Source organism: Stegostoma tigrinum, chromosome 2 (genome assembly GCF_030684315.1).
Source record: "Stegostoma tigrinum isolate sSteTig4 chromosome 2, sSteTig4.hap1, whole genome shotgun sequence".
In the NCBI taxonomy this organism is placed as follows: domain Eukaryota; kingdom Metazoa; phylum Chordata; class Chondrichthyes; order Orectolobiformes; family Stegostomatidae; genus Stegostoma; species Stegostoma tigrinum.
In genome coordinates, this window is record NC_081355.1 from 91,952,289 (window position 1) to 91,977,811 (window position 25,523).

A 25,523-nucleotide genomic window follows, 5' to 3' on the forward strand; every position below is an offset into this window, starting at 1 on the left:
ACGTCCAATTCCCCAGTCCCCGTTTTCACCATGGATGTCCAGTCCCTATACACCTGCCTTCCTCATGCAGATGGCCTCAAGGCCCTCCGCTTCTTCCTGTCCCGCAGGCCCGACCAGTACCCCTCCACCGACACTTTCATCCGCCTAGCCAAACTCATCCTCACCCTCCACAACTTCTCTTTCGATTCCTCCCACTTCCTACAGACAAAGCGGGTGGCCATGGGTACCTGCATGGGCCGAAGCTATGCCTGCCTCTTTGTAGGTTACGTGGAACAGTCCCACTTCCGCACCTACACCGGCCCCAAACCCCACCTCTTCCTCTGTTACATTGATGACTATATCGGCGCCGCCTCTTGCTCCCAAAAGGAGCTCGACCAGTTCATCCACTTCAGCAACACCTTCCACCCGAACCTCAATTTCAACTGGGCCATCTCCAACACATCCATCACCTTCCTGGACCTCTCTGTCTCCATCTCATGCGACCAGCTGGAAACTGATGTCCATTTCAAGCCGACCAACTCCCACAGCTACCTAGAATACACATGTCCGCTTTCTTCAAGGACCACAACTCCACCCCACTCCCCCCGCCAGCCCCCGCAGTGGTCGAGAATGCCCTCGACCGTGTCTTCCGCATTTTCCGCAACACATCCCTCACACCCCGCCACCGCAATAACCACCCAAAGAGAATCCCCCTAGTCCTCACTTACCACCCCACCAACCTCCGGATACAACGCATCATCCTCTGGCACTTCCGCCATCTACAATCTGGCCCCACCACCCAAGCTATTTTTCCATCCCCACCCTTGTCTGCCTTCCGGAGAGGCCACTCTCTCCATGACTCCCTTGTCTGCTCCACACTCCCCTCCACCCCACCACACCCGGCACCTTCCCCTGCAACAGCAGGAAGTGCTACACTTGCCCCCACACCTCCTCCTCACCCCCATCCCAGGCCCCAAGATGACTTTCCATATCAAGCAAATGTTTACCTGCACATCTGCCAATGTGGTATAGTGTATCCATTGTACCCATTGTGGCTTCCTCTACACTGGGGAAACCAAACGGAGGCTTGGGGACCGCTTTGCAGAACACCTCCGCTCGGTTCACAATAAACAATTGCACCTCCCAGTCGCGAACCATTTTAACTCCCTCTCCTATTCCTTAGATGACATGTCCATCATGGGCCTCCTGCAGTGCCACAATGATGCCACCTGAAGGTTGCAGGAACAGCAACTCATATTCTGCTTAGGAACCCTGCAGCCCAATGGTATCAATGTGGACTTTACAAGCTTCAAATCTCCCCTTCTCCCACTGCATCCCAAAACCAGCCCAGCTTGTCCCCGCCTCCCTAACCCGTTCTTTCTCTCACCTATCCCCTCCTCCCACCTCAAGCCACACCTCTATTTCCCACCTACTAACCTCATCCCACCTCCTTGGCCTGTCCGTCCTCCCCGGACTGACCTATCCCCTCCCTACCTTCCCACCTATTCTCTCCTCTCCACCTGTCTTCTCCTCTATCCATCTTCGGTCTGCCCCCCTGCCTCTCCCTATTTATTTCAGGATCCTCTCCCCATCCCCCTTTTCTGACGAAGGGTCCAGGCCCGAAACGTAGCTTTTGTGCTCCTGAGATGCTGCTTGGCCTGCCGTGTTCATCCAGCTTCACACTTTGTTATCTTGGATTCTCCAGCATCTGCAGTTCCCATTATCTCTGGTTCCTCCACACATTGGTTAAGAAAACCATACACATTCCAGGAATTCCTCCTCTACAATATTATGTCTAATTTGATTTGCCCAATCTATATACGGATTAAAATCACCTGTGATCACCAATATTCCCTTATCACATGCATCTCTAATTTCCTGCTTAATGCTATTCACAAAATCACCACTACAGTTTTCGGTTTTATATACGACACCCACAAATATTTTTTTCCTCTTAGTACTCCTCAACTTTATCTATACAGATTCGATTTTGTCAGAGCTAATATCCTTTCTCACTATTGTGTTAACTTCCTCTCTAACCAGCAGTGCCACTCCACCACCTTTTCCATTTGTGCTTATATGACAACCATTTACTTCTATCTGCACAATTAGTTCATCCGCTTTATAACAAATGCTCCACACAAAGTTTTTAAGCTTGTCTTTTTAACAGTGTTTGTCTCGCTCTTATTTTTCTCAATAGCCCTGTTTGAATTTTGTCCCTGGTTTCTTTGTCTATCATTTTTCTTATTCCCTTTTCTACCTTTTGTTTTTGTCCTTGCTCCATCCTTCTCAACTCTTTACGTAGGTTTTCATCCCCCGGCATATTTACTTTAAACCCTCCCCAACCGCTCTAGCAAACATTCCCCCTAAGACATCAGTCCCAGTCCTGCCCAGGTTTAACCCGTCCAATTTGTACAGGGTCCACCTCCCCCAGAACCGGTCCCAATGCCCCAGGAATCTGAAACCCTCCCCCGAGACCATCTTTTCAACCACATATTTGTCTGATATATCCTGTCATTTCTACTCTGACTAGCCTATGGCACCGGTAATAACCCTGAGATCACTACCTATGAGGTCTGATTTCTTAACTTTCTTCCTAGCTCCCTGTATTCTGCTTTTAGGATCACGTCCCTTTTTTTTAACCGATGTTGTTTGTGCCAATGTGTACCAAAACTACTGGCTGTTCACTCTTCCCCTCCAGAATGTCGTGTGCCCCTCTGTGACATCCTTGACCCTGGCACTGGGGGTGGGGGGGGGGGCAACATACCATTCTGGAGTCTCGTCTGTGGCCACAGAAATGCCTGTCTATACTCTTTACAATTGAGTCCCCTATAACTATCGCCCAGGCACACTTTTTAACCCTGCCCTCTGCAGCAGAATCAACCGTGGTGCAACAGGGCAAGGGCCACAGGAGATTCCTGCACAATCTGCCAATCTCTCTTGCTCTGTCTGGTGGTCAACCATTCCCTTCCTGCCTACAGAGCCTGAGGCTGCGTTGTGACCTCCTCTCCAGACATGCAATCCATGATACTCTGCCTCATGGATGCTCCACAGTGTCTCCAGTCCCCTTCCCAGCTCTGATACTCGAGCTTCCCGGAGCTATAGCTGGAGACACTTCCTGCCCCCTTCCAGGCATTTGGAACTATCCCCGGCCTGCCACGTGGAACCAGAGGAGCAAACCAAGAAATTGAGCTCTCCTGCCATGGTTTACCTCTTTAAATTAAACCTTGGGGAGTACTTTATATTAGGTTAAACATGTACTACATGAGGCAGTAAATATTTATATTGCAAATTTCATGTTTTAACTGGCTCTGCATCTTCATCGAATAAGTTATGTTTCATAATAAAGTAATAATTTTGCATTAAAGGAACAAAACTGATAGATCTCTTTATTCCAAGTCTAAAATAGACAAAGAATATGATTAGTTATAAAGGTAAACGCGGAGGTCACCATAGTCCTACCAGGTCACAGAGCTGCTTTCTCATTAGAGAGAGATGTCTGGTAGTGATTTATTCTGAGGATCACCACACCTCAGCTGAGGGTAAAAATTGAGGAGGAGAGTTTTTCGTGTTAACCTCAGCTGGTGCAGGAACTGAACCCACACTGCTGGCATCATTCTACACCATAAAGTGGCTATCCAGTCAACTGATTTAGCCAACCCATGATTGGTATATCAGGAACTGGGCAAAAGCATTTATATTCATGTTATGATCCATGGAATAGCGGTCTAGAAATACAATATAATCTCCCATCTCAGTCTGCTACATACTGTTTGACGAATCAGTCAGCATCATTGAAGAGAAACAAAGTTAACATTTCAGGTTGATTTTAACATTCTAGTTCATGAGTTAACGTTTCAAATCTTTTTGACACTACCTCATGGGGTAGGGGAGTACAACAATATGGACAAAAGACTAGTCAGTGAATCGATAATAGGGATAAATAGTTCATTTTCTAGTTGTCACACTGTTACTAAGAGTGTGCCACAGGGATCAGTAGTGGGGCCTGAAATAGTTACAACCTATATCAATGACTTAGCTGCAAGGACCCAAAGTATGTGCTATTAGCAAATTTAGATAACTAACACAGGTAAGAAAGTAGGTTGTCAAGAGGGCAGAGTCTACAGAGGGACTTAGATTAAATGAATGAGTAAAACTTGGCAGATAGAGTTATAATATGAGAAAATATGGTTGTGCCCACTTTGGCAGAAAACAGCATGCTATTTGAATGAAGGAATACGGCAGAGCTGGGTGTCTTCATACATGAATCAAAAGCTGCTGGTAAATAGGTACAGTGACTTATTAAAAAATCTGAGGGAACCTGACAAGCTATACATTGGAAGGATTTTCCCCATGTGAGGAGTTCAAAATTAGAGAAATTATAGAAATCAGGGGCGTCCCTTCAAGATTGTGATAAGGGAACAGTTTTCTCTCAGAAGGTCATTAGTCTGTGTGATTATCTGCCCCACAAAGCAGCAGAGGCTGCGCCTTTGAACACATATATATATTATCTACATTTTTGGTCAACAATGGGACCAAAAGTTACGGGAGTGAAGCAGAAAAATAGAATTGAGGACATGGACAGATCAATTATGATTTTATCATTTGGCACAGCAGGTTTGAGGGGACAAATAACCCATTCCTGCTCCGAAATGATGTCTTCTTGTGTTCTGTTTGACCACACAAGTATTGTATCACATTTCATTTTTATTATAGATTTTAAATCAGAAACAATTTAGAAGGATGTTGCCAGAGTTGGAGGCTTTGAGCTATTGGAACAGGCTATTTCTCTGGAGCGTCGGAGGCTGAGAGGGTGACCTTATAGAGGTCTATAAAATCATGAGGAGCATTTTTGGGGTAAATAGAAAAGATCTTTTCCCCAGGGTAGAGAAGACTAAAACTAGAGGGCACAGGTTTAAGAGATAGTAGGATCGGCATAGGTTTAAGGCAAGAGGGGAATGATTTAAAATGTACCCAAAGGGCAACTTTCTCACGCAGAGGGTGGTGCATGTATGCTATGAGCTGCCAGAGGAAGTGGTGGAGGCTGGTACAATCACAACATTTAAAAGGCATCTGGATGGGTATATGAATAGGAAGGGTTTAGAGGGATCTGGGCCAGATGCTGGCAAATGGGATTAGATTAATACAGGATATCTGGTCAGCATGGACAAGTTGGACCAAAGGGTCTGTTTCCGTGCTGTACATTTTTATGACTCTATAACTGTCATAGTCTTTTGCTTTTGTATCTTTACCACTTGATTATGATAAGCATTTCTTTACAGCATTTAACTGAGCTATTATTAACACACTCCCTCCTAAATGGCAAAACACGAGGCCACACAATAACTAGGAAAAGGCATAGTCATTTCCAAAAGGCATTTGAAATATGTCACACAAGTGGTTGTTACACAAGACTGGGATTCGTGAACTTGGGAGTAATAAATTATAACTAAGAAAGAATTTGTTCGTGGGCATTATTTGAATGACAATGCAACTCCTTTCAGTGACACTCAAGCATATTTTCTAATCATTATCACTAACTTGTATTTCAATTCCGATTCAAAAATAGTACAGGGCTTGGGTAAACAGTAGAAGGGCAAGGCAGCACAATCCAAGTGGAAGCATCAAAAACAAAGTTGCTGGAAAAGCTCAGCAGGTTTGGCAGCATCTGTGGAGGAGAAAACAGAGCTAATGTTTCACATCCAGTGACCTTTCCTCAGAACTTGCCATCACTTGACATCCCTTTGAAGGTACTAACTCAAAAACTGGCATCCTGTGTAATTTAGAAGGTAGGCTAAATGATTCTGTACTATGTTGATTACAGATCACAAATATTCCGAATTTATAATAATAATGTTTTTACTGGTAAAAGTCTGTTAAGAACACCACAGCAGAAATGATGAAAATTTCAATTTCTATCATTGTCTGTGTGACAGAATTATGCTTCGCAGATTGACAAGATATCATCTCCAAGTCATTCTTGAGACTGAAGCTATTATGGAGATTATTTGAAAAGAACAACTTTTCTGCAGCAATTCATTTTCTGGTTTAGTAATTAATAGTTGAAAAGTGCTAAAGTTAAGGTAAATACACCAGAAAATTTGACTACAGTGCAAACAAAGTTAGCAGAAAGCATGAAAACACATTATTCATAATAGCTAGGGGAAAAAAAAATGATAGGTTAACTCAATAGTATATCACAGCAAAATATCATTACTTTAGAGGGGACTTGGTGGTGAAGAGGTAAGAAACAAAGAGGAAAGGAGATTGGAGGAGAAAGAAGAAATGGTACATCATTTGTAACTCATTATAGGATGGATGAAATGGGGAAAACAGGGGTAAGAATGGCAACAGAAAAAGGCAAGTACAAATAAATAAGAGACAGGAAGGAAAACAGAAAGAGAAAGCTGGTTATGATCAGAAATCAAAAATAATGAAAGGTGCCGATGAAGTTAGGAGTGAAGATTCCTTAAGTTACAGCTCAAAAATCAGGTAAACTTGATGGTTGAAAAGTAATCTCGAGTTTAGGAGAAAATAAATGGCATTCTAGACATTTTTACATATATTTGCCCATAATGTTCATATGTATGTAACTTCAAGCTATCTGACTTGGCAGCATAAAGTGTAATTTTATATTGTCAAACACATGCACATGACCTCCCTTTAATGGATTTTTAGGACACAGAGGACGAACTGTCAAATTTCTGCAAGAGATATTGCTTTAAAGGATATTGCTTTAATATTTATAAGAATTTGACTTTGACCGTAAGTGGGAAGTGTGCAAAGTGATGAAAGTAAGGGAATCAGGATAATAAATTCATGACAGCATTTACACTCCAAATACACAGTATAACCACTATTGATATAAATACTGTGAGCTCCACCCATGCAATAGTAAATGTGTAATAAATTGACATAAACCACAAAGACTTAACAATTAGTAGTTAGCCATTCAGCCCATCGAGTTTACTCTACCATTCAATGAGATCATTGCTAATCTGATAATCTTCGACTTCAATTTCCTTCCTTTTGCCCATAACCCTGGATTCCCTTAGTGATTACAAATCTGTCTCTCTTGGCCTTGAATACACTTAACAACCCAGTCCCTACAGCCCTCTGCATTAAAGAATTTCACAGATCCACCACTCTGCTGGAAGAAATTCCTACTCATCTGCTCTTGAGTCTGTTTCTGAAACATAAAAAGGCAGGTTGATAGTCATAGAAAGCTAATACAGTTGTTTAGTTTAAGGATGCTAAGCACATATCAGACCATAGGGTTAGCTCAATTGGCTGGACCATTGATTTGCAACATAGAATGAAGCCAACAGCGTGGGTTCACTTTCCACACCAGCTGAGATACAATGAAGGACTCTGCTTCAGAATCTCTCCCCTTGCTGAAGGCATGGCGATGTTGAGGTTAAACCAACTTAAGTGGTCTCTCTCTCTCAAATGAGACGGCAGTCCTATGATGCGGTAGGACTATAGAGACTTTACCTTGCTTTTATTTTGTTGAGGACAGAGCTTATTTAGATGATAGCAGGATAGCTGACAGAGTAATGGAAACTATGGGTTGAATTTTACCAGAAATTAGCTAAGTGCCAGTTGTGGAGTTATCATGGTAGGTTTTCTCTCTATGAGCCCGAGCTAGTTTTCTCATGCTATTCTCTACAGATTGTTTTATTAACAATGCACCTTGTGTCAGTTGTGCTCCACTTGCACACAGCCTTCCTCTCAGTAGATGCAGACTTGCTTGCCAGTGTCAGGATCTTCCAGGAGTCCAAGCAGCAGCACCATTGTTAAAATGCAGTTGTGCTCCAGATAAACCACTGTCTGTTCAGAGTTGCCCTTCACAGTTCCAGTGAACTGCCTCAGAGCTGGCGGACAGAAATTGGATAGCTTCACACTTTGCCAACAGCGACCGAGAAATTCTGGCATATGAAATTGTGCAGACGACAAGAACAGGAGGAGAAAAGTCACCAGACGCAACTCTGTTTTCCCTCGAAAGGTGCTTCCAGACCTGTTGAGTTTCTCCAGCAATTCTGTTTTTGTTTCATATTTCCAGCCCCTGCAGTGATTTGTTTTATTTTAAAATTCACTGTCCATTGCCATACTGTTCTCCCAATACCATCACTGTGAATGTACACTTAATGTGCTCAAATGCTCAAACCTATGACCCTGTTTCACAACTTGTCATCTTTTTGTCCCTCCTGCAGGTACCAATGATATCTGCACAGTGTCTGTCATCAAGGGGATAGCTCTGCAAAGCAGCTCCTCCTCCACCTCTAAGGAAGAAGCCTTCTTAGGAATATCTTTTAGCAGATGACTGGCAAAGCTTTGTCCCTGCAGTCTCCACCAGCTCTGACATTGATATCTCAGTGGATACTTTAGTGAGAGACAGGAGCACACACTATGAGCTTAGCTCTGTCATATTCCACAGTTGTGCAAAGAAGAAATGCCTCAGATCACAGGCACTCAGAGAATGGTTGGAGTCCAACACCTACTCAGTCCCAGTCAGGAAAAGACCCCATGGAGTTGGCCTTTAAGAGCTTCATGTATATGTACTAAATACTGCCAAAGTATAGCAGATCATTAAAAAAAATCTGAAAAATAAAGATAGGTGATAATATCTTGTATGTTCCATCATGTAAAGGATACAAATCCAACAGGTCAGGCTTAACTTTCTTTCCTCTTTACAGATACAAATTGACTACTGAGTGTTTCTAACATTTTATTTGTTTCCTTATTTTATTTTAACATATTTACAATCTGAAAATTTAATATGGATTTAAAAGCAAATGGAAAAGTGCATTGAATGTTAATGCACAATGTCCCAATACTTATTCTGAGCACTTAAACTGTGTATTAGCTCCAACAGGGTGAGTATATATGGTCATGAAAATCATACAATATTTTAATGGAGAATCATTTAGATGGAGATCCATATTCTTTGTTAACCAGAACTCTCCGTCAGTTTAAAATTGATAATCTAGCAAAGACATTAAGAGTGCAGCACCATACTCATAAAGCACTTAGTGGATTAAAAATAAACAGCAGACTTGTGACCCATGACAAGCAATATCTGTATGAAGTACCACAGTAATTGTATAGAAATGACAATCATCAAGGGCACAATGTCCCCTAGAAATGCTTTAGAAAAATGCGCAGTGATCTGATGCTCCATCCAAATTCCCAGCTGTATCACAATTACATCAATCATTAGCAGCAAAATCCATTACAGAAATATAGCCGGTTTTCCCACTTATTTTAATGAGCAAAATTCCTGTTTCAGAATTGGCAAAGAAATATTTTATTTCAGAATCAATTCCATATATCATGGAAAGCACATAAGAATTAGATTCACAAGTCTGATGAAATTTGAGATGACAAATCACATTTAACATATCCAATGTTAATATCTAACTTTTGCATTAGGAAAATGGGTACAGGTCTATGTCATTTCTGAAATTTCTGAAGAAGGATCTCTACCCAAAACGTCAGCTTTCCTGCTCCTCTGATGCTGCCTGGCCCATCCACCTCTACACCTTGTTATCTCAGATTCTCCAGCATTGGCAGTTCCTATTATCTCTGTAATAGGTCTATGTCATTCAGTTCCATCATTCAATGAGATAATTGCTGGTCTTTATCATAACTCCATGAACCTGCTGTGGCTCCATAGCCTTTTTGCGTATATTGTTGGCTAGTGAAAATTTATCAATTTCAATATAAAATTATTAATTAAGCAAGAAACTACTGCTTTGTGTGGACAGAAATTTTAAACTTCTTATCTCCTTTTGCATAATTAATTATTTCCCAACTACCCTCTAGCATTGCTCGGCTCTAATGTAAATGTTCAGACCCATGTCCTAGACTACTCCATCAAAAGAAAAACATTTTATCTACCCTGCTAATGTCTTTCAAAATCCTAAATTCCTCAATCAAATCAATTTTTATATTCCAGAGAATACAAACATGGTTTACGTAATCTCTCTTCATAGTGTGGTGTGTCAAAATTAGCAGATGACACTAAAATGAGTGGTAGAGCAAACTGTCCAGAAGACCCTGAAAGTCTGCAGAGGGATATAGATAATCTAAGTGAGTGGGCAAAGGTCTGGCAGATGGAGTACAATATTGCTAAGTGTGAAGTCATCCATTTTGGTAGGAATAACAGCAAAATGGACTATGTTTTAAATGGTAAAAAAAATTGCAGCATGTTGCTGTGTAGAGGGACTTGGGTGTCCTTGTGCATGAATCACTAAAAGTAGGGTTGCAGGTGCAGCAGGTAATTAAAAAGGCAAATGGAATTTTGTCTGTCATTGATAGAGGGATGGAGTTTATAAACTGGGAGGCTATGCTGCAGCTGTATAGGGTCCTGGTGAGGCCACACCTGGAGCACTGTGTGCAGTTTTGGTCTCCTTACTTGAGAAGGGATATACTAGCACTGGAGGGGGTGCAGAGGAGATTTACTTGGTTGATTCCAGAGTTGAGAGGCTGGGATTATGAGGAGAGACTGAGTAGGCTGGGATTACACTCATTGGAATTCAGAAGAATGAGGGGAGATCTTACAGAAACATAAAAGAGTATTAAGGGAATAGATAAGGTGGAGGCAGGGAGGTTGTTTCCGCTAGCAGGTGAAACTAGAACTAGAGGGCATCACCTCAAATGAAAGGGAAGCAGATGTCGGACTGAGGTCAGGAGGACATTCTTCACCCAAAGAGTTGTGAATCTGTGGAATTCCCTGCCCAGTTAAGTGGTTGAAGCTACCTTGCTGAATGTGTTTAAGGGAAGACTAGATAAATTTTTGAACAGTAAAGGAATTAAGGGTTATGGTGAGTGGATGGGTATGTGCAGCTGAGGCTCAAAAAGGTCAGCCATGATCTTATTGAATAGCGGGGCAGGCTTGAGGGGCCAGATGGCCTACTCCTGCTCCCAGTTCTTATGTTTATATAAGCTATCTTGAAAGCCCTGGCAAAATTCTGGTGAATCTGGATTCAATCCAGAATACATCTACCCTTTCTAAGGCATGGTTTCCAAAACAATGTACAGTAACCCAGGTGCAGTCTAAGCTTGGCTTCATACAGCTGTAGAAAAACTACCTCCCCTTCACACTAACCTATGTTACAGCAGGTATGGTTGTTCCCTAAAAAATTAAACACCAAATATCACAGCAATCTCAGCTGCACTTGAAATTTGTCAGCATCAACTTATCAAACTGGTCAAATGTAGGAAGCAAGACTGCCTTATTCTTTGCTTTAATTGCTTTATACCACTGTTCATTGCACTGAACTTAAGGGACTAATATTTTCAGAGAGATGTTATTATCTGAAGGTTACAATTATAAATTTGCCACTTGAGTGTTTCTCCTCAAAAATATTTTGCTATAGCAGTGAGCAATGACAAGGAGGATTAATTGTAGTCAGGTTATTTTTAAAATACAGTAAAAACTTTGATATAAGCACTGTAGTTATATGGGCCCCTTCTTAGCATGATGGTATGTTTGATTAAAGGCAACCTGGGTATGTTAAGAAATCATAGAGTAATACAGCAAAGACAGAAACCCTTATGTCACTGTGTCCATATTGGTCACAGCACTTGTCTTACTCTAAATTCGGTTCCCACAGGTCCGTAGTCTTGTGTGCCATAATAATTCCAGTGTTCATCTAAATATTCTTGAATATTCAAATATTTCTGCTTCTACGATCCTTTCAGGCAGTGAGTTTCAGATACTAAACATCTGGGTAAAAACAGCTTACTGAAATCCCCTGTCAACTACCTGCCCCGTATCTTATATCTATTGAATCTTACCTGATTATGCACCCCTCCACTAAATGCAACGTGTTTCTCTCTAACTACCCTTTCCATGCCCCTCATAATTTTGTACATCTCAGTCAGGCGCCCCCCTCAGCCACCTCTGCTCTAAGAAAAACATCACTGTCTAACTAGCCTCTCTTCATTGCTGAATTGCTCCAGCCAAGGAAATATCTTGATCAATCACCCCTGCACCCTCTCTTGTGCAATCATATATTTCGTACAATATGGGAACCAAACTCTAGCTAACACTACATTCAGCTCCATCATAACCTTCATGCTCTGTATCAATGGCCTTGACTAATACAGGCAAGTATCCCACATGTCTTCTTAACCACCATATCAACCCTTCCTGCTGCTTTCATAGATCTACAGACATGCACATGGTGGTACCTCTGATCTTCTACAGCATCCTACCATTTATCATGTACTCTCTTGCTTTGTTAGTCCAATCAAAATGCATCACCATGTCAGAGAGTCGGAAAGCTATGCAGCATGGAAAAAGATCCTTCAGTCCAACTCTTCCAACTGACTAGATTGCCTAAACAAACCTAATCCATTTGCCAACATTTGGCCCACTTTCCTTCTAAACCCTTCCTTTTCATTTACCCATCCAAATGTCTTTTTAAATGTTGATATTGTACCAGCTTCCACCACTTTCTTTGGCAACTTATTCCACTCATGCATCACCTTCAGCATGAAAAAGTTGCCCATTAGGTCCCTTTTAAATTTTTCCCCCTCACCTTAAAGCAATGCCCTCTAGTTTTGGACTCTCCCAGCCCAGGAAAAAGGCCAAATCTAATTACCCTATCTGTGCATCTCATGATTTTATAAACCTCTAAAAGGTCTCCGACACTCCAAGGAAAAGAGCCTCAACCTATTCACCCTCTCCCTACAGCTCAAACCCTTCAACCCTGGCAACTTCCTTGCAAATCTTTTCTGAACCTTTCAAATTTCACAACATCCTTTCTACAGCAGGGAGACCAGAACTGAACACAGTATTCCAAATGTGGCCTAACCAATGTCCTGTACAGCTGCAACATGGCCTCCCAACTCCTATACACAATGCACTGACCAATAAAGGCAAGCATATCAAATACCTTCTTCATTATCCCATCTATGCGCAACTCCATTTTCAAGGAACTATGAACCTGCACTCCAAGGTCTTTTTGTTCAGCACCACTCCACAGGACTTTAACATTTAGTGTATAAGTCCGCCCTGATTTGCCTTTCCAAAATACAGCACCTCACATTTATCTAAATTAAACTCCAACTGCCAATGCTCAGTCTCTTGGCCAAGCTGATCAAGATCCCATTATACTCTGAGGTAGCCTTCTTTGCTATCCACAACACCTCCAATTTTCATGTCATCTACAAACTTACTAATGATACCTCCTATGTTCGTATCCAAGTCATTTATATAAATGACAAAAAGCAGCGGACCCAGTACTAATCTTTTTGGCACATCACTTCAGGCCATAAGTCTGAAAAGCAACCCTCCAACACCATCTTCGGCCTTCTGCCTTCAAGCCAGTTGTATCCAAATCATTAGTCTCTCTGTATTTGTCAAACACCTTGGTGAAGTCCATATAGATCATATCCACTGCTCTGCCCTCATCAAACTGCTTTGTTACTTCTTCAAAAAACGTAATCAAGTTAATGAAACACAATTTCCCATGCACAAAGCCATGTTGACTATCCCTAACAAGTCCTTGTCTTTCCAAATACATGTAAATGCTGTCCCTCAGGATTCTCTCCAACAATTTACTCACCAACGATGTCAGGCCCACTGGACTGTAGTTCCCTGGCTTTTCCTTACCATCTTTCTTAAATATCAGTACCACGTTAACCAAGCTTCAGTCTTCCAATGCTTACCTGCAGCTATCAATGATCAGATTTCAACCCTAAAACTGATCAGGTCCCAGTGATTTATCCATCTTTATGCATTCTAAGATGTCCAGCACCACCTCCACTATGATAAGGTCATTTTTCAAGATGTTGCTATTTATTTCCTACATTCAATATCTTCCATATCCTTCTCTACAGTAAACAGTGATGCAAAATAATTGTTTAGATTCTCCCCCATCTCCTTGGTTCCACACATCTCTTCACATATTTTCAGATTAAACTCTGTCTGCTACACTTCTGACATTTTGGCCAGCTTATCCTAGAGTCTACGGCTTTCCTCCTCGCTAATTACCACGGCAAAATCTTTTGTGACACCTCTAAACTTACTGATCAAACTTCCTACATTCATGTTGAATCGTGAACATGCACGACAAACAGCAAAGAACCCAGCACCAAACCTGCAATATGCAATGAAGGCAATTTTGGATCCATTTTCCAAATTGCCCTGGATCCCAGAGGCGCTTATCTTCTTAATAGGTCACATGCAAGACTGATCATCAAAAACCTTGTTCCATTGTAGAATGTACAAACTGTAAATCTTTGAAAAATTCAATCAAATTTTTTAGACCTGTCCTGTCCTTGACAAAGCAATGCTGTGTTTTCTGGATTAATTACTGTCACTGCAAGTAAAGATTAATCCTGTCCCTCATGACATTTTGCAAACATGTGCCAACCCACTGGTTGTGATCCAAGATGGTGGCAGAGAAGCAGCGCTGAATCTGTGTTTCTGACCGGGGCGCATCTGCTTCCCTCTGCTTTCTTTGCTTTTTTATCTCTGTCTTTTCACTTTTGCTTTTTGTTTTTGCTCTCTTCTTTTGCTGTCTTTCTTTCCTTGTTTTTATTTTATCAGGGACTTTTACAGAGTCTTCGGCAGGACGAAAGTGCACCCAGCCTCCCGAACGTGTGTGGTAGCGGCAGCAGGAATTAGCTGCTTGGGGACAGCGAGTCCAGCGTGAAGAACAGCAAGTGCTTGAACAGCGCGGTGTGGCAGCAAGTGAGGACCCAGCAGCAAGAGATGGTGCTAGAGCATGGCAAATTCAAAGTTGGTGGGTCCAGCACAGGACTCAAAGCAGTGATGGCGGCATGGTTTTCAAAATTGCAACAACAGCAGGGCGGTCTCTGTGGTTGGTGGGGAAGGCGAGACTGCAGTTGGTGTCAGTCAGTTGCACCAATGCAGTAGGCCTGAACAGATACTCCTGGCAGAGTGACGGCAGCAGAAGTTGCACAGGCAGCAGCTTGGTAGGCCAGGAGTGGCGCTGTGATGGTGGAATGACAGCGGCGGTGGTAGCCCCAAAGCAGGAGTCCTGGATTGGACTGTGACGCGGAGGCACTGGCAGGCATGGAGCCTGTTGTGGAGATGCCCGCCTGATGTCGATCAGAGCACAAGAAGGGAGGAAGAACTCTATTTTTAGTTACAATTAGTTAGCTCTTTATATCTTGTGTAACTCAAAATGGTGCCAGAGCACAACATTTTATACTTTCCACTATTTATTTGCTCCATATAAGTCACAATAAATAAATCATTCATCATTCACTGATGTCACACTCAATAGCCTATAGTTCTCTGATTTACCCCTGCTACCCTTTTTGAATAATGAATGGGCCTTTTGCAAGTTGGAAAGCATAACTTGTGGAGTGCCACAAGGATCAATTCTAGGTCCTCAATTACATACTGTCTATATCAATGGCTTGAAAACAGGAATCAGAGCGTAACATATGCAAATTTGCTGACAATATAAAAATATGTGAGAGGGCATGTTGTGAAGAGGACATACAGGGGTCTACATATATTAAGTACATAAGCAAAACCTGATAAATACAGCCTAAGATAATTTAAAATCTTACCTCCATGTTTGGCTTTTAACACAGATTGCCACTAAATCCTTATGTGTCCTACTTATTCTTTGGTTATCCTCTTACACTGAATGTACTTACAAAATGCATTTGGACTTTTCTTTATTTCTCCTGCCAATATTTTCTCATAATACATTTCAATCTCCTAATTTTATTTTCAAATAACCTCCACTACTTTCTAAAACTCCTCTAGGGCTTCTTCTGTTTTGAGCCCTCAATATCTACCACAAGCTTCCATTTTCTACCCTGACATCTACCCTGTCAAGTCCCCTCAGAATTTTGTAAGTTTCAATAAGATCACACCTAAGTCTGCTAAACTCTAACAAATAAAGGCCTAACCTGTTTAGCCATTCATAATAAGTCAACTCCTTCCTCCCAGAATTCAGCCTCGTGATTATCTTTTGAACTGCCTCCAAAGCTAACAATTGCAGTTTTTGAATATGGGGACCAAAACTGTATACAGTACACCATATGTGGCCTCACCGACACTCTGCACAGTTGTTAACGGGACGTTGCTAATTTTAAATTCCACATCCCTATCAGTAAATGACAAAATTCAATTTGCCTTCTTACTACTTTTGTAGTTCATGCAGAATACCCAGGTCTCTCTGCACTGCACCTTTTTTGGAGTCTCTCTCCATTCAAATAATAGCCTGCTTTTTATTCTTCCTACTTCACACCTTCCCACATTCAACTCTATCTACCAAGTTTTGCCTACCCACTCAACCTATCTAGATTCCCTTAGTTTCCTTACGTCCTCTTCACAACATGCTCTCCCACCTATTTTTAGATTGTTAGCAAATTTGGATACATTACACTCTGATCCCCTCTTCTAAGTCTTCATATAGATGGTACAGTTTCAAGGAGCATGGACTAATCCTTGTGGTACTCCACTAGTTACACTTTCCAACTTGAAAAAGACCCAGTAATTCAGACTTATCTTTTTTGTGTTAACCAATTCTCAATTCATGAGGACTAACCACAATGTTGTGCAATCTTATCTTGTGCCTTCTATATGGAAGCTCATTGAAAACCTCCTGGAAATCTAAATCCACTGCATCTATCAGCTCCCATTTATCAATACTGCTTGTTATTTCCTCAAAGAAATCTAGCAAATTTGTCAAACATGCTTTTCATTTCCCAAACTGTGTTGGCTCTGTTTGATAGCATTAAGCTTTTCTAAATGTCTTGTTATTTCTTTCTTAATAATGGACTCTAGCATTTTCCTAATGGCAGAGGTTAAGTTAACAGGTCTATTGATTCCTGCTTTCAATTTCCCTCCCTTCTTGTACTAGGGAATGACAAGCAGGGTGCTGGAGCCTTTCACAATCTAGTGAGTTCTAGAATATTCTCAAGTTTTGCTAAAGGATCAAAGATTCATTATAAATATACTTTCACTTCCGTGTTGAAATACAGCATGTTCTGCTATCAATAGGACAAAGTATGGAAGGATGAATGTAACTGAAATTTTCTGTTTTAGACAAGATGTCTAGAAGTCTTATAAATCTCATTTTAATTTCAAAACAGAACCTACAAAGACCTCAGAAAAATAAAAAAATCAAGCAGATATTACATTTATTTTTGCCACTCAAAGATCAAAATACTATAAAAGTTTACAGCATTTAATTGTAGTTTGTTAAACATTTACGCTGCAACTTATGTTAAATGTTTAACTGAATAATTACACAAATAAACATACTTTAGCAGAAGGTTTCAAGTAATATTTGCTCTGGCTGCTTTTCAAAAGAAAACCAGACAGAGAGAAAAAGACTCGTGGCTGGAAGAGTCAACAAGAGAGATACAGAGAGAACTGCACAAATAGGTTAAAGCATACAACGAGGTGAGTATTTGGTAAAAGGCAAGTGGGGGGGAAAAAACTCATGTCACCAACTTCAATGCTGGTTCCCCAGCACAATTCTAAAGCTGAACTATTTTAAACAAGCTTGGCTCAGAATTAAATCATCTCGTAAACTGAAGTGGAGGCCAACTAAATACCATTATGGTGGACTCAAGACAGGGTGGTGAGGTGCCAATGGGTCATGTAAGGGACAACCCAACTTTCCCACTGGGCCACCTGGCCACAGCTGTGCCCTGTCCATCCTCTGGAAGAATAGGCCATTTTGGATCATGCTCTGGAAGCTGCAGCTTTATAAGAAAGTAAAACTAACTACCAGTGAAAATAATATCAGAGATAATGGGAACTGCAGATGCTGGAGATTCCAAGATAATAAAATGTGAGGCTGGATGAACACAGCAGGCCAAGCAGCATCTCAGGAGCACAAAAGCTGACGTTTCGGGCCTAGACCCTTCATCAGAGAGGGGGATGGGGGGAGGGAACTGGAATAAATAGGGAGAGAGGGGGAGGCGGACCGAAGATGGAGAGTAAAGAAGATAGGTGGAGAGGGTGTAGGTGGGGAGGTAGGGAGGGGATAGGTCAGTCCAGGGAAGACGGACAGGTCAAGGAGGTGGGATGAGGTTGGTAGGTAGCTGGGGGTGCGGCTTGGGGTGGGAGGAAGGGATGGGTGAGAGGAAGAACCGGTTAGGGAGGCAGAGACAGGTTGGACTGGTTTTGGGATGCAGTGGGTGGGGGGGAAGAGCTGGGCTGGTTGTGTGGTGCAGTGGGGGGAGGGGATGAACTGGGCTGGTTTAGGGATGCAGTGGGGGAAGGGGAGATTTTGAAACTGGTGAAGTCCACATTGATACCATATGGCTGCAGGGTTCCCAGGCGGAATATGAGTCGCCTGGGAACCCTGCAGCCATATGGTATCAATGTGGACTTCACCAGTTTCAAAATCTCCCCTTCCCCCACTGCATCCCTAAACCAGCCCAGTTCATCCCCTCCCCCCACTGCACCACACAACCAGCCCAGCTCTTCCCCCCCACCCACTGCATCCCAAAACCAGTCCAACCTGTCTCTGCCTCCCTAACCGGTTCTTCCTCTCACCCATCCCTTCCTCCCACCCCAAGCCGCACCCCCAGCTACCTACCAACCTCATCCCACCTCCTTGACCTGTCCGTCTTCCCTGGACTGACCTATCCCCTCCCTACCTCCCCACCTACACCCTCTCCACCTATCTTCTTTACTCTCCATCTTCGGTCCGCCTCCCCCTCTCTCCCTATTTATTCCAGTTCCCTCCCCCCATCCCCCTCTCTGATGAAGGGTCTAGGCCCGAAACGTCAGCTTTTGTGCTCCTGAGATGCTGCTTGGCCTGCTGTGTTCATCCAGCCTCACATTTTATTACCAGTGAAAATAAATTTACTTGGGCGTGTGCCTTGCAGTGCCTATTTTGACAGCGCCATCCCAGCTCAACAGACTGCCAATAACAGTGTAGCACAGCATCTCTGCTACTCTCCAGCCTCAGGAACGCAACCTCCACTGAATGTGAGCCCACTCCCCATCCTTTAATTGACAAGGATTTGAAAATCCCTGTCATTTCAAGTTCTTGAACCCAGATTGAAAATTCAGTACCTGCGTGTGTTGATGGTAGAGAATGTGGAACAGACACAGAAAAACTCAGGGATGTACAGATTTCCTAAATTTACAGGATTAAGTTTGAAGAAGTAGCTCGGTACATGTGCTAACACATTTTATACCTGTAACGAACTCGTTCAACAGTGTCATGTGTCAATCGACTGGCAATATTTGCACTGTGGGGGTTACCTGAAACATATCAGAAACACAAAGGATTAATTCTGAATAACAATTAATCTAAAATCATCGATAATTCCAATGCACTATAATGAAACAACTAAAAAATAGATAATAAAAGTGAGGCTGGATGAACACAGCAGGCCAAGCAGCATCTCAGGAGCACAAAAAAGCAACTAAAAAATAGCATGGCTTCTAAAAATGTACACAAATTTCAGAAAACTGGAATGCATGTTATTGGATGTCTAGGAAGCAGAGCTGTTTTTTTCAGCACCTGATTTTTATTTTTAGTTGATCTGAATCTGGTAACAGTAGCAACAAATAAACCATGTTACTTGCTGTTGTTAACGTTAACACAGAAAACTTTAAAATTATTGACTGATCTTCTGTACTTTTCCTTCTTTTAAATATTAACTTAGCTGTGTTGAGTGAGGGGAATTTAAAGATTGCAAGTTAATTATGGATTTCCAAATCAAAAAACTCAAAAGATTAACAGTAACATTCTACAGATGCTGGAAATCTGAAACAAAACAAAAATTGCCAGAGAAACGCAGCAGGTCGAGCAGTGTCAATGGTGAGAGAAACAGAGTTAACGCTTTGAGTCCAGTATGACTCTTGTTCATCCCATCTTCTGAAGAGGAGTCATATTGGACTCGAAATGTTAACTCTTCTCTCTCACAATGGATTCTGCCAGGCTTGCTGAGATTCTCCAGTACTTTCTGTTTTATTAAACTAAACTATCTGGTTCTCTTGTTCCACTTTTGGTCATAGCTACTGTATTTTCTCTACAAAAGTGGATCATTTTTGTCAAAACTACAATGCGTGGAAAACAATACCAATGATAGAAGAAGAAAGATTGAACTATTAAACAAAACACTGAATACTACTTCTAATTCAGGTTTTTCAAAATTTCATGGAAATTGAACTTAATATTTAAGGAAAATGTGTATCACAGAGCAATCTCTATTATTTTGCAAGAAAAGACTTTAAATTTGAAATGAGAAAAGATTCCTTAGAAATTATTGCTAAGGCCCACCATAGATATTTTCTGCAAGGTCTTGGTAAAAGCGATGAATTTGACTATGTGCATAAAGTGTTGCACCAGCATGATCCAGGTAAGTAATTCCTAAAAGAAAATCAAAACATGAGTTAACTTTTCCTTTATTAAGATATAAAAAATTATTGATAACAGAAAAAAGTCAAAAATGCTGGGAACATATTGCCAAATGTCCAAGAGAGAAAAATAAACTAATCTGCTGCCGTTCCATTTTTTCCTAACTATTAGTTATTACATGTACATGTACTGTACGACACCCACAGACTTTTTGACAACTAAGTGAAAACACTGTAGAAATCAATCCTGTTAACTCAACTTCTGCACGCTGTTCAGTCTGGGGATCAATGAATTATGAACTGCAGGATTTTGCTACAGTATGCATTGCAAGAATATCGGGAATGTAGAGCGAATCTGGAAAAAGGGATTAAGAGAGCTGAGAGAGGACATGAGATATTGCTGGCAAACATGGTTAAGGAAAATCCCAAAGCCTTTAATTCATATATAAAGAGCAAGCGGGTAACTAGAGAAAGGATTGGCCCACTTAAGGACAAAGAAGGAAAGTAATGCGCTGAGTCAGAGAAAATAGGTGACATTCTTAATGAGTACTTGGCATTGGTATTCACCAAGGAGAGGGACATGACGGATGTTGAGGTTGGGGATAGATGTTTGCTTAGTCTAGGCCAAGTTGACATAAGGAAGGAGGAAGTGTTAGGTATCCTAAAAGACATTAAGATGGACAAGTCCCCAGGTCCGGATGGTATCTATCCCAGGTTCCTGAGGGAAGCGAGAGAGGAAATAGCCGGGGCCCTAACAGATATCTTTGCAGTGTCCTTAGACACGGGTGAGGTCCCAGAGGACTGGAGACTTGCTAATGTTGTCCCCTTGTTTATAAAGGGCAGCAAGGATAATCCAGGTAATTATCGACCGGTGAGCTTGATGTCAGTGGTAGGGAAGCTACTGGAGAAGATACTGAGGGATAGGATCAATTCCCATTTGGAAGAAAATAGGCTTATCAGTGATAGGCAACATGTTTTTGTGCAGGGAAGGTCATGTCTTACCAACTTAATAGAATTCTTTGAGGACATGACAAAGTTGATTGATGAGGGAAAGGCTGTAGATGTCATATACATGGACTTCAGTAAGGCGTTTGATAAGGTTCCCTATGGCAGGCTCATGGAGAAAGTGAAGTCACATGGGGTCCAGGGTGTGCTAGCTAGATGGATAAAAAACTGGCTGGGCACAGGAGACAGAGGGTAGTAGTAGAAGGGAGTTTCTCAAATTGGAGACCTGTGACCAGTGGTGTTCCACAGGGATCTGTGCTGGGACCACTGTTGTTTGTGATATATGTAAATGATCTGGGGGAAGGTGTAGGTGGTCTGATCAGCAAGTTTGCTGATGACACTAAGATTGGTGGAGTAGCTGATAGTGAAGGAGACTGTCAGAAATTACAGCAGAATATAGATAGACTGGAGAGTTGGGCAGATAAATGGCAGATGGAGTTCAATCTGGGCAAATGCAAGGTGATGCATTTTGGAAGATCAAATTCAAGGGCGAACTATACAGTAAATGGAAAAGTCCTAGGGAAAATTGATGAACAGAGAGATCTGGGTGTAAAGGTCCATTGTTCCCTGAAGGTGACAACGCAGGTCAATAGGGTGGTCAAGAAGGCATATGGCATGCTTTCCTTCATTGGGCGGGGTATTGAGTACAAGAGTTGGCAGGTCATGTTGCAGTTGTATAGGACTTTGGTTCAGCCACATTTGGAGTACTGTGTACAGTTCTGGTCGCCACATTACCAAAAGGATGTGGATGCTTTGGAGAGGGTGCAGAGGAGGTTCACCAGGATGTTGCCTGGTATGGAGGATGCTAGCTATGAAGAGAGGTTGAATAGATTAGGATTATTTTCATTAGACGGAGATTGAGGGGGGACCTGATTGAGGTCTACAAAATCATGATGGTATAGACAGGGTGGATAGCAAAAAGCTTTTTCGCAGAGTGGGGGACTCAATTACTAGGGGTCATGAGTTCAAAGTGAGAGGAGGAAAGTTTCAGGGAGATACGCGTGGAAAGTTCTTTACACAGAGGGTGGTGGGTGCCTGGAACGCGTTGCCAGCGGAGCTGGTAGATGCAGACATGTTAGCGTCTTTTAAGATATACTTGGACAGGTACATGGATGGGCAGGGAACAAATGGACACAGACTGTTAGAAAATAGATGACAGGTTAGACAGAGGATCTTGATCGGCGCAGGCTTGAAGGGCCGAAGGGCCTGTTCCTGTGCTGTAGGTTTCTTTGTTTCTTTGTATGCCTACTCAGTATTTAGACTGCAGCAGATCTAGAATGTATCTCATGACCAAGATCTCACAGTGAACTAGGGATGGGCAATAAATGCTGACCCAGTGAGTAAAGCCCACATCCCATGAATGGCTCCCAGATCATGAAGAAGCAAAATCTATTGTCCTGCTCCTACTCAAACCAGTTAACTCATTGCACGCTAGTGACCAAATAGGAGAATCGCCACAGTGTGGAAACAGGCCATTCAGCCCAATTAGTCCACATATACTCTCCAAACAGTATCCCACCCAGACTCACCCCTCTACCCTATTCCTGTAATCCTGCGTTTTCCATGGCTAATTCATCTAGCCTGTACCTCTCCAGATACTACGGGCAAGTTAGTGTGGCCAATCCACCGAACCTGCATGTCTTTGGACTATGGGAAGAAATCAGAGCACCTGGACGAAACTCAAGCAGAAATTGGAAGAATGTGCAAACATTCAGTTACCCGAGGCTGAAATCAAATCCACATCCCTGGTGCTGTGAGGCAGCAATGCTTAACTACTGTGCCAACATGCTGCCCCTGTGGTCTCCCACCATATCTTACCAAACTTGCTTCAACAGCTTCTTACCCTGCTATAATGGATGCTCCTTTCACACAATTCCAGCCTATTCCACCACCGCTGTTCCTGGAACAACAGGAAGATCTGGGACGTTAACTATTTGCCTAGTTCAGCTTAAAGCTGTTTGAATTGCATGAATCTTCACATGAGGCTAAAATTCATTTCAGTGCTTTCCCTACCTACATTCCAAAGACATTTAATATTCTTTGTAAACAATACAAATAATTTTCATACCTTCTAAAAAAATTGGAAACAAAAACTATTCTTACAAAGATAATTTCAAATCAGTTTTAATTTTGAAGAAAAGAAACGCTATGTTTGTCTCATTTGAGTAACCATTGAAACAAAACAAGCCTGATTATTATAAGGAAAGCTCTATAAACAATTATTATGTTGAAACTAAACCATTTTAGAAGTATTACTGAAAGCTCATTTTCCATCAAATTCTGAAACATTTAAAAGAAACGTTACAACACAATGTTTGTGCTTTAATATTTCATTACACACTACAGAATCAATTGACAATAAGCCTTAGATAAGAAATAATTAACTATATGTGACTGTCCTTCATTCTTACAGGGCAGTATAGATTGCCCATTCCTAATAACCCAAGTGATTTAAGAGTTAATCATATCGGGTATTCGAGTTCTATTAAGGGGGTGATGGGCTGAACCCCTTCCTTAAAGCATATTACTAAATATGTTGGGATTTTACAAATTGCTGAAGTAATCGGGTTCTGCTACTGGCACACAGATTACCATACTGGTTGATTGCAACTTCACAACTTGGTCATTGTGGGAGTTGAGTGGAGTTCTTGCTTTTTAAAATATCATTTTAGTATCATAAATACTGAGATACAATACTCAAATTAACGCACACTGGATGGGAGACTTTAACTTCAGTCACGAGTGGCTCAGCCATACTATGCCAGATCAAACTAATCCTAAAGGGCCTGTGTCCCAAGGACAGTGAGTGGTATCCTCAACAAAGTTTGAAGAACATCTTTCAATGTGACATTTTACTGCCTACTGAAATGAACTCTTTAATTTAACAATTTCAGGACATAACCTTGACCTCTTTAATTTCAGATAATATTGATCTTGCTAACGTTAATCTTGCTTTATGCACCTCCTGTGCAGCCATATCCCTTGTATGCCTCGAGATAACAAGGTGTAGAGTTGGATGAACACAGCAGACCAAGCAGCATCTGAAGAGCAGGAAAGCTGACGTTTCGGGCCTAGCCCCTTCCGGAAACGTCACCTTTTGTGCTCCTAAGATGCTGCTTGGCCTGCTGTGTTCATCCAGCTCCACACTTTGTTATCTTGGATTCTCCAGCATCTGCAGTTCCCATTATTTCTACACCTTGTTATCTCAGATTCTCCAGCATCTGCAGTTCCTATTACCCTTGTATGCCTCGCTCTGTTTAGATACCCTACGATCTATTTACGTACCCTATGATCTATTTGTTCTTGTTTGCAATGATCTGCCTGTATTGCTCGCAAAACAAAACCTTTCACTGTACTTAGGAACATGTGACAACAATAAATCAAATCACATCAAAGCCTGTACCTTCACTTTTTCGGGTGGCAGGTGTTCGCAATGATTCTTCTAATCGCGTTTACAACTCCATTATCTTTTGTTTCTTGCTCCATTACCAAATGCTTTTGTCTTACAGCATCACACCATTGGTGATTTAATCTCTCCTGCCTTTCTCACTAAACCAGATCTTTCCTTTTGTTCAATACTACACTACTAATCCCTCTTTCCTTGCCCCATATTTATTTGCTTAATATCCAAGGTTTTCCTATTCTGATTGACCTCAAATGTTAATTCCGTTTCTCCCTCCACAAAGACTGCCTGATCAGCTGACCACTTACAGCATTTTCTGGTTTCACTGCAAAGATTAAACTTGACGTATATTTTATGTAGTTTTGGTTCAGTGTCATTTTCATCAAATGTCATGGAGAGTGTCCCTCCAAAAGTTCTACTGTGATCTCCCACCATATCTTACCAAACATGCTTCAATAACTCTTATCCTGCCACAATGGTGCCCCTTTCACGCAATTCCAACCACACTTTACCATCCACTGTTCCTGGAACAACTCACCAATCAACAGATATCTGCTTAAAGATGTCACACATGTCAAGGATACCAATCTTTCAAAGGTTGCTATGCACCCAGATTGGCAGTGGCATTCCAAAACCACCCTGCTTGTTGAAGGGCAGCCTTTCCAAAGATGTGGCTCAGTGGTTAGCACTGTTGCTTCATAAGACCAGGGACTGAGGTTCGATTCCATCTTGGGCAACTGTCTGTGTAGACTTTGCCCATTCTCCCCTTGTCTGCATGGGCTTCTTCCAGAAGCTCTGGTTTCCTAC

The 25,523-nt window shown here is 41.8% G+C and overlaps 1 protein-coding gene across 3 annotated transcripts in view; it reads right to left on the reverse strand.

The window, feature by feature from the left end:
* The window catches only part of mocos (molybdenum cofactor sulfurase), a 261,380-nt gene that overhangs the window by 222,315 nt on the left and 13,542 nt on the right, over nt 1-25,523 (reverse strand). For 2 of the 3 annotated variants that reach the window (XM_059655509.1, XM_059655524.1), the window contains 2 exons: nt 20,232-20,321; nt 19,141-19,207 (listed from right to left, as the gene is read on the reverse strand). In XM_059655509.1, the coding sequence (XP_059511492.1) occupies nt 19,141-19,207; nt 20,232-20,321 (157 nt within the window). The remainder of the gene's footprint in view (nt 1-19,140; nt 19,208-20,231; nt 20,322-25,523) is intronic. The other variant, XM_059655520.1, reaches the window with a different exon arrangement.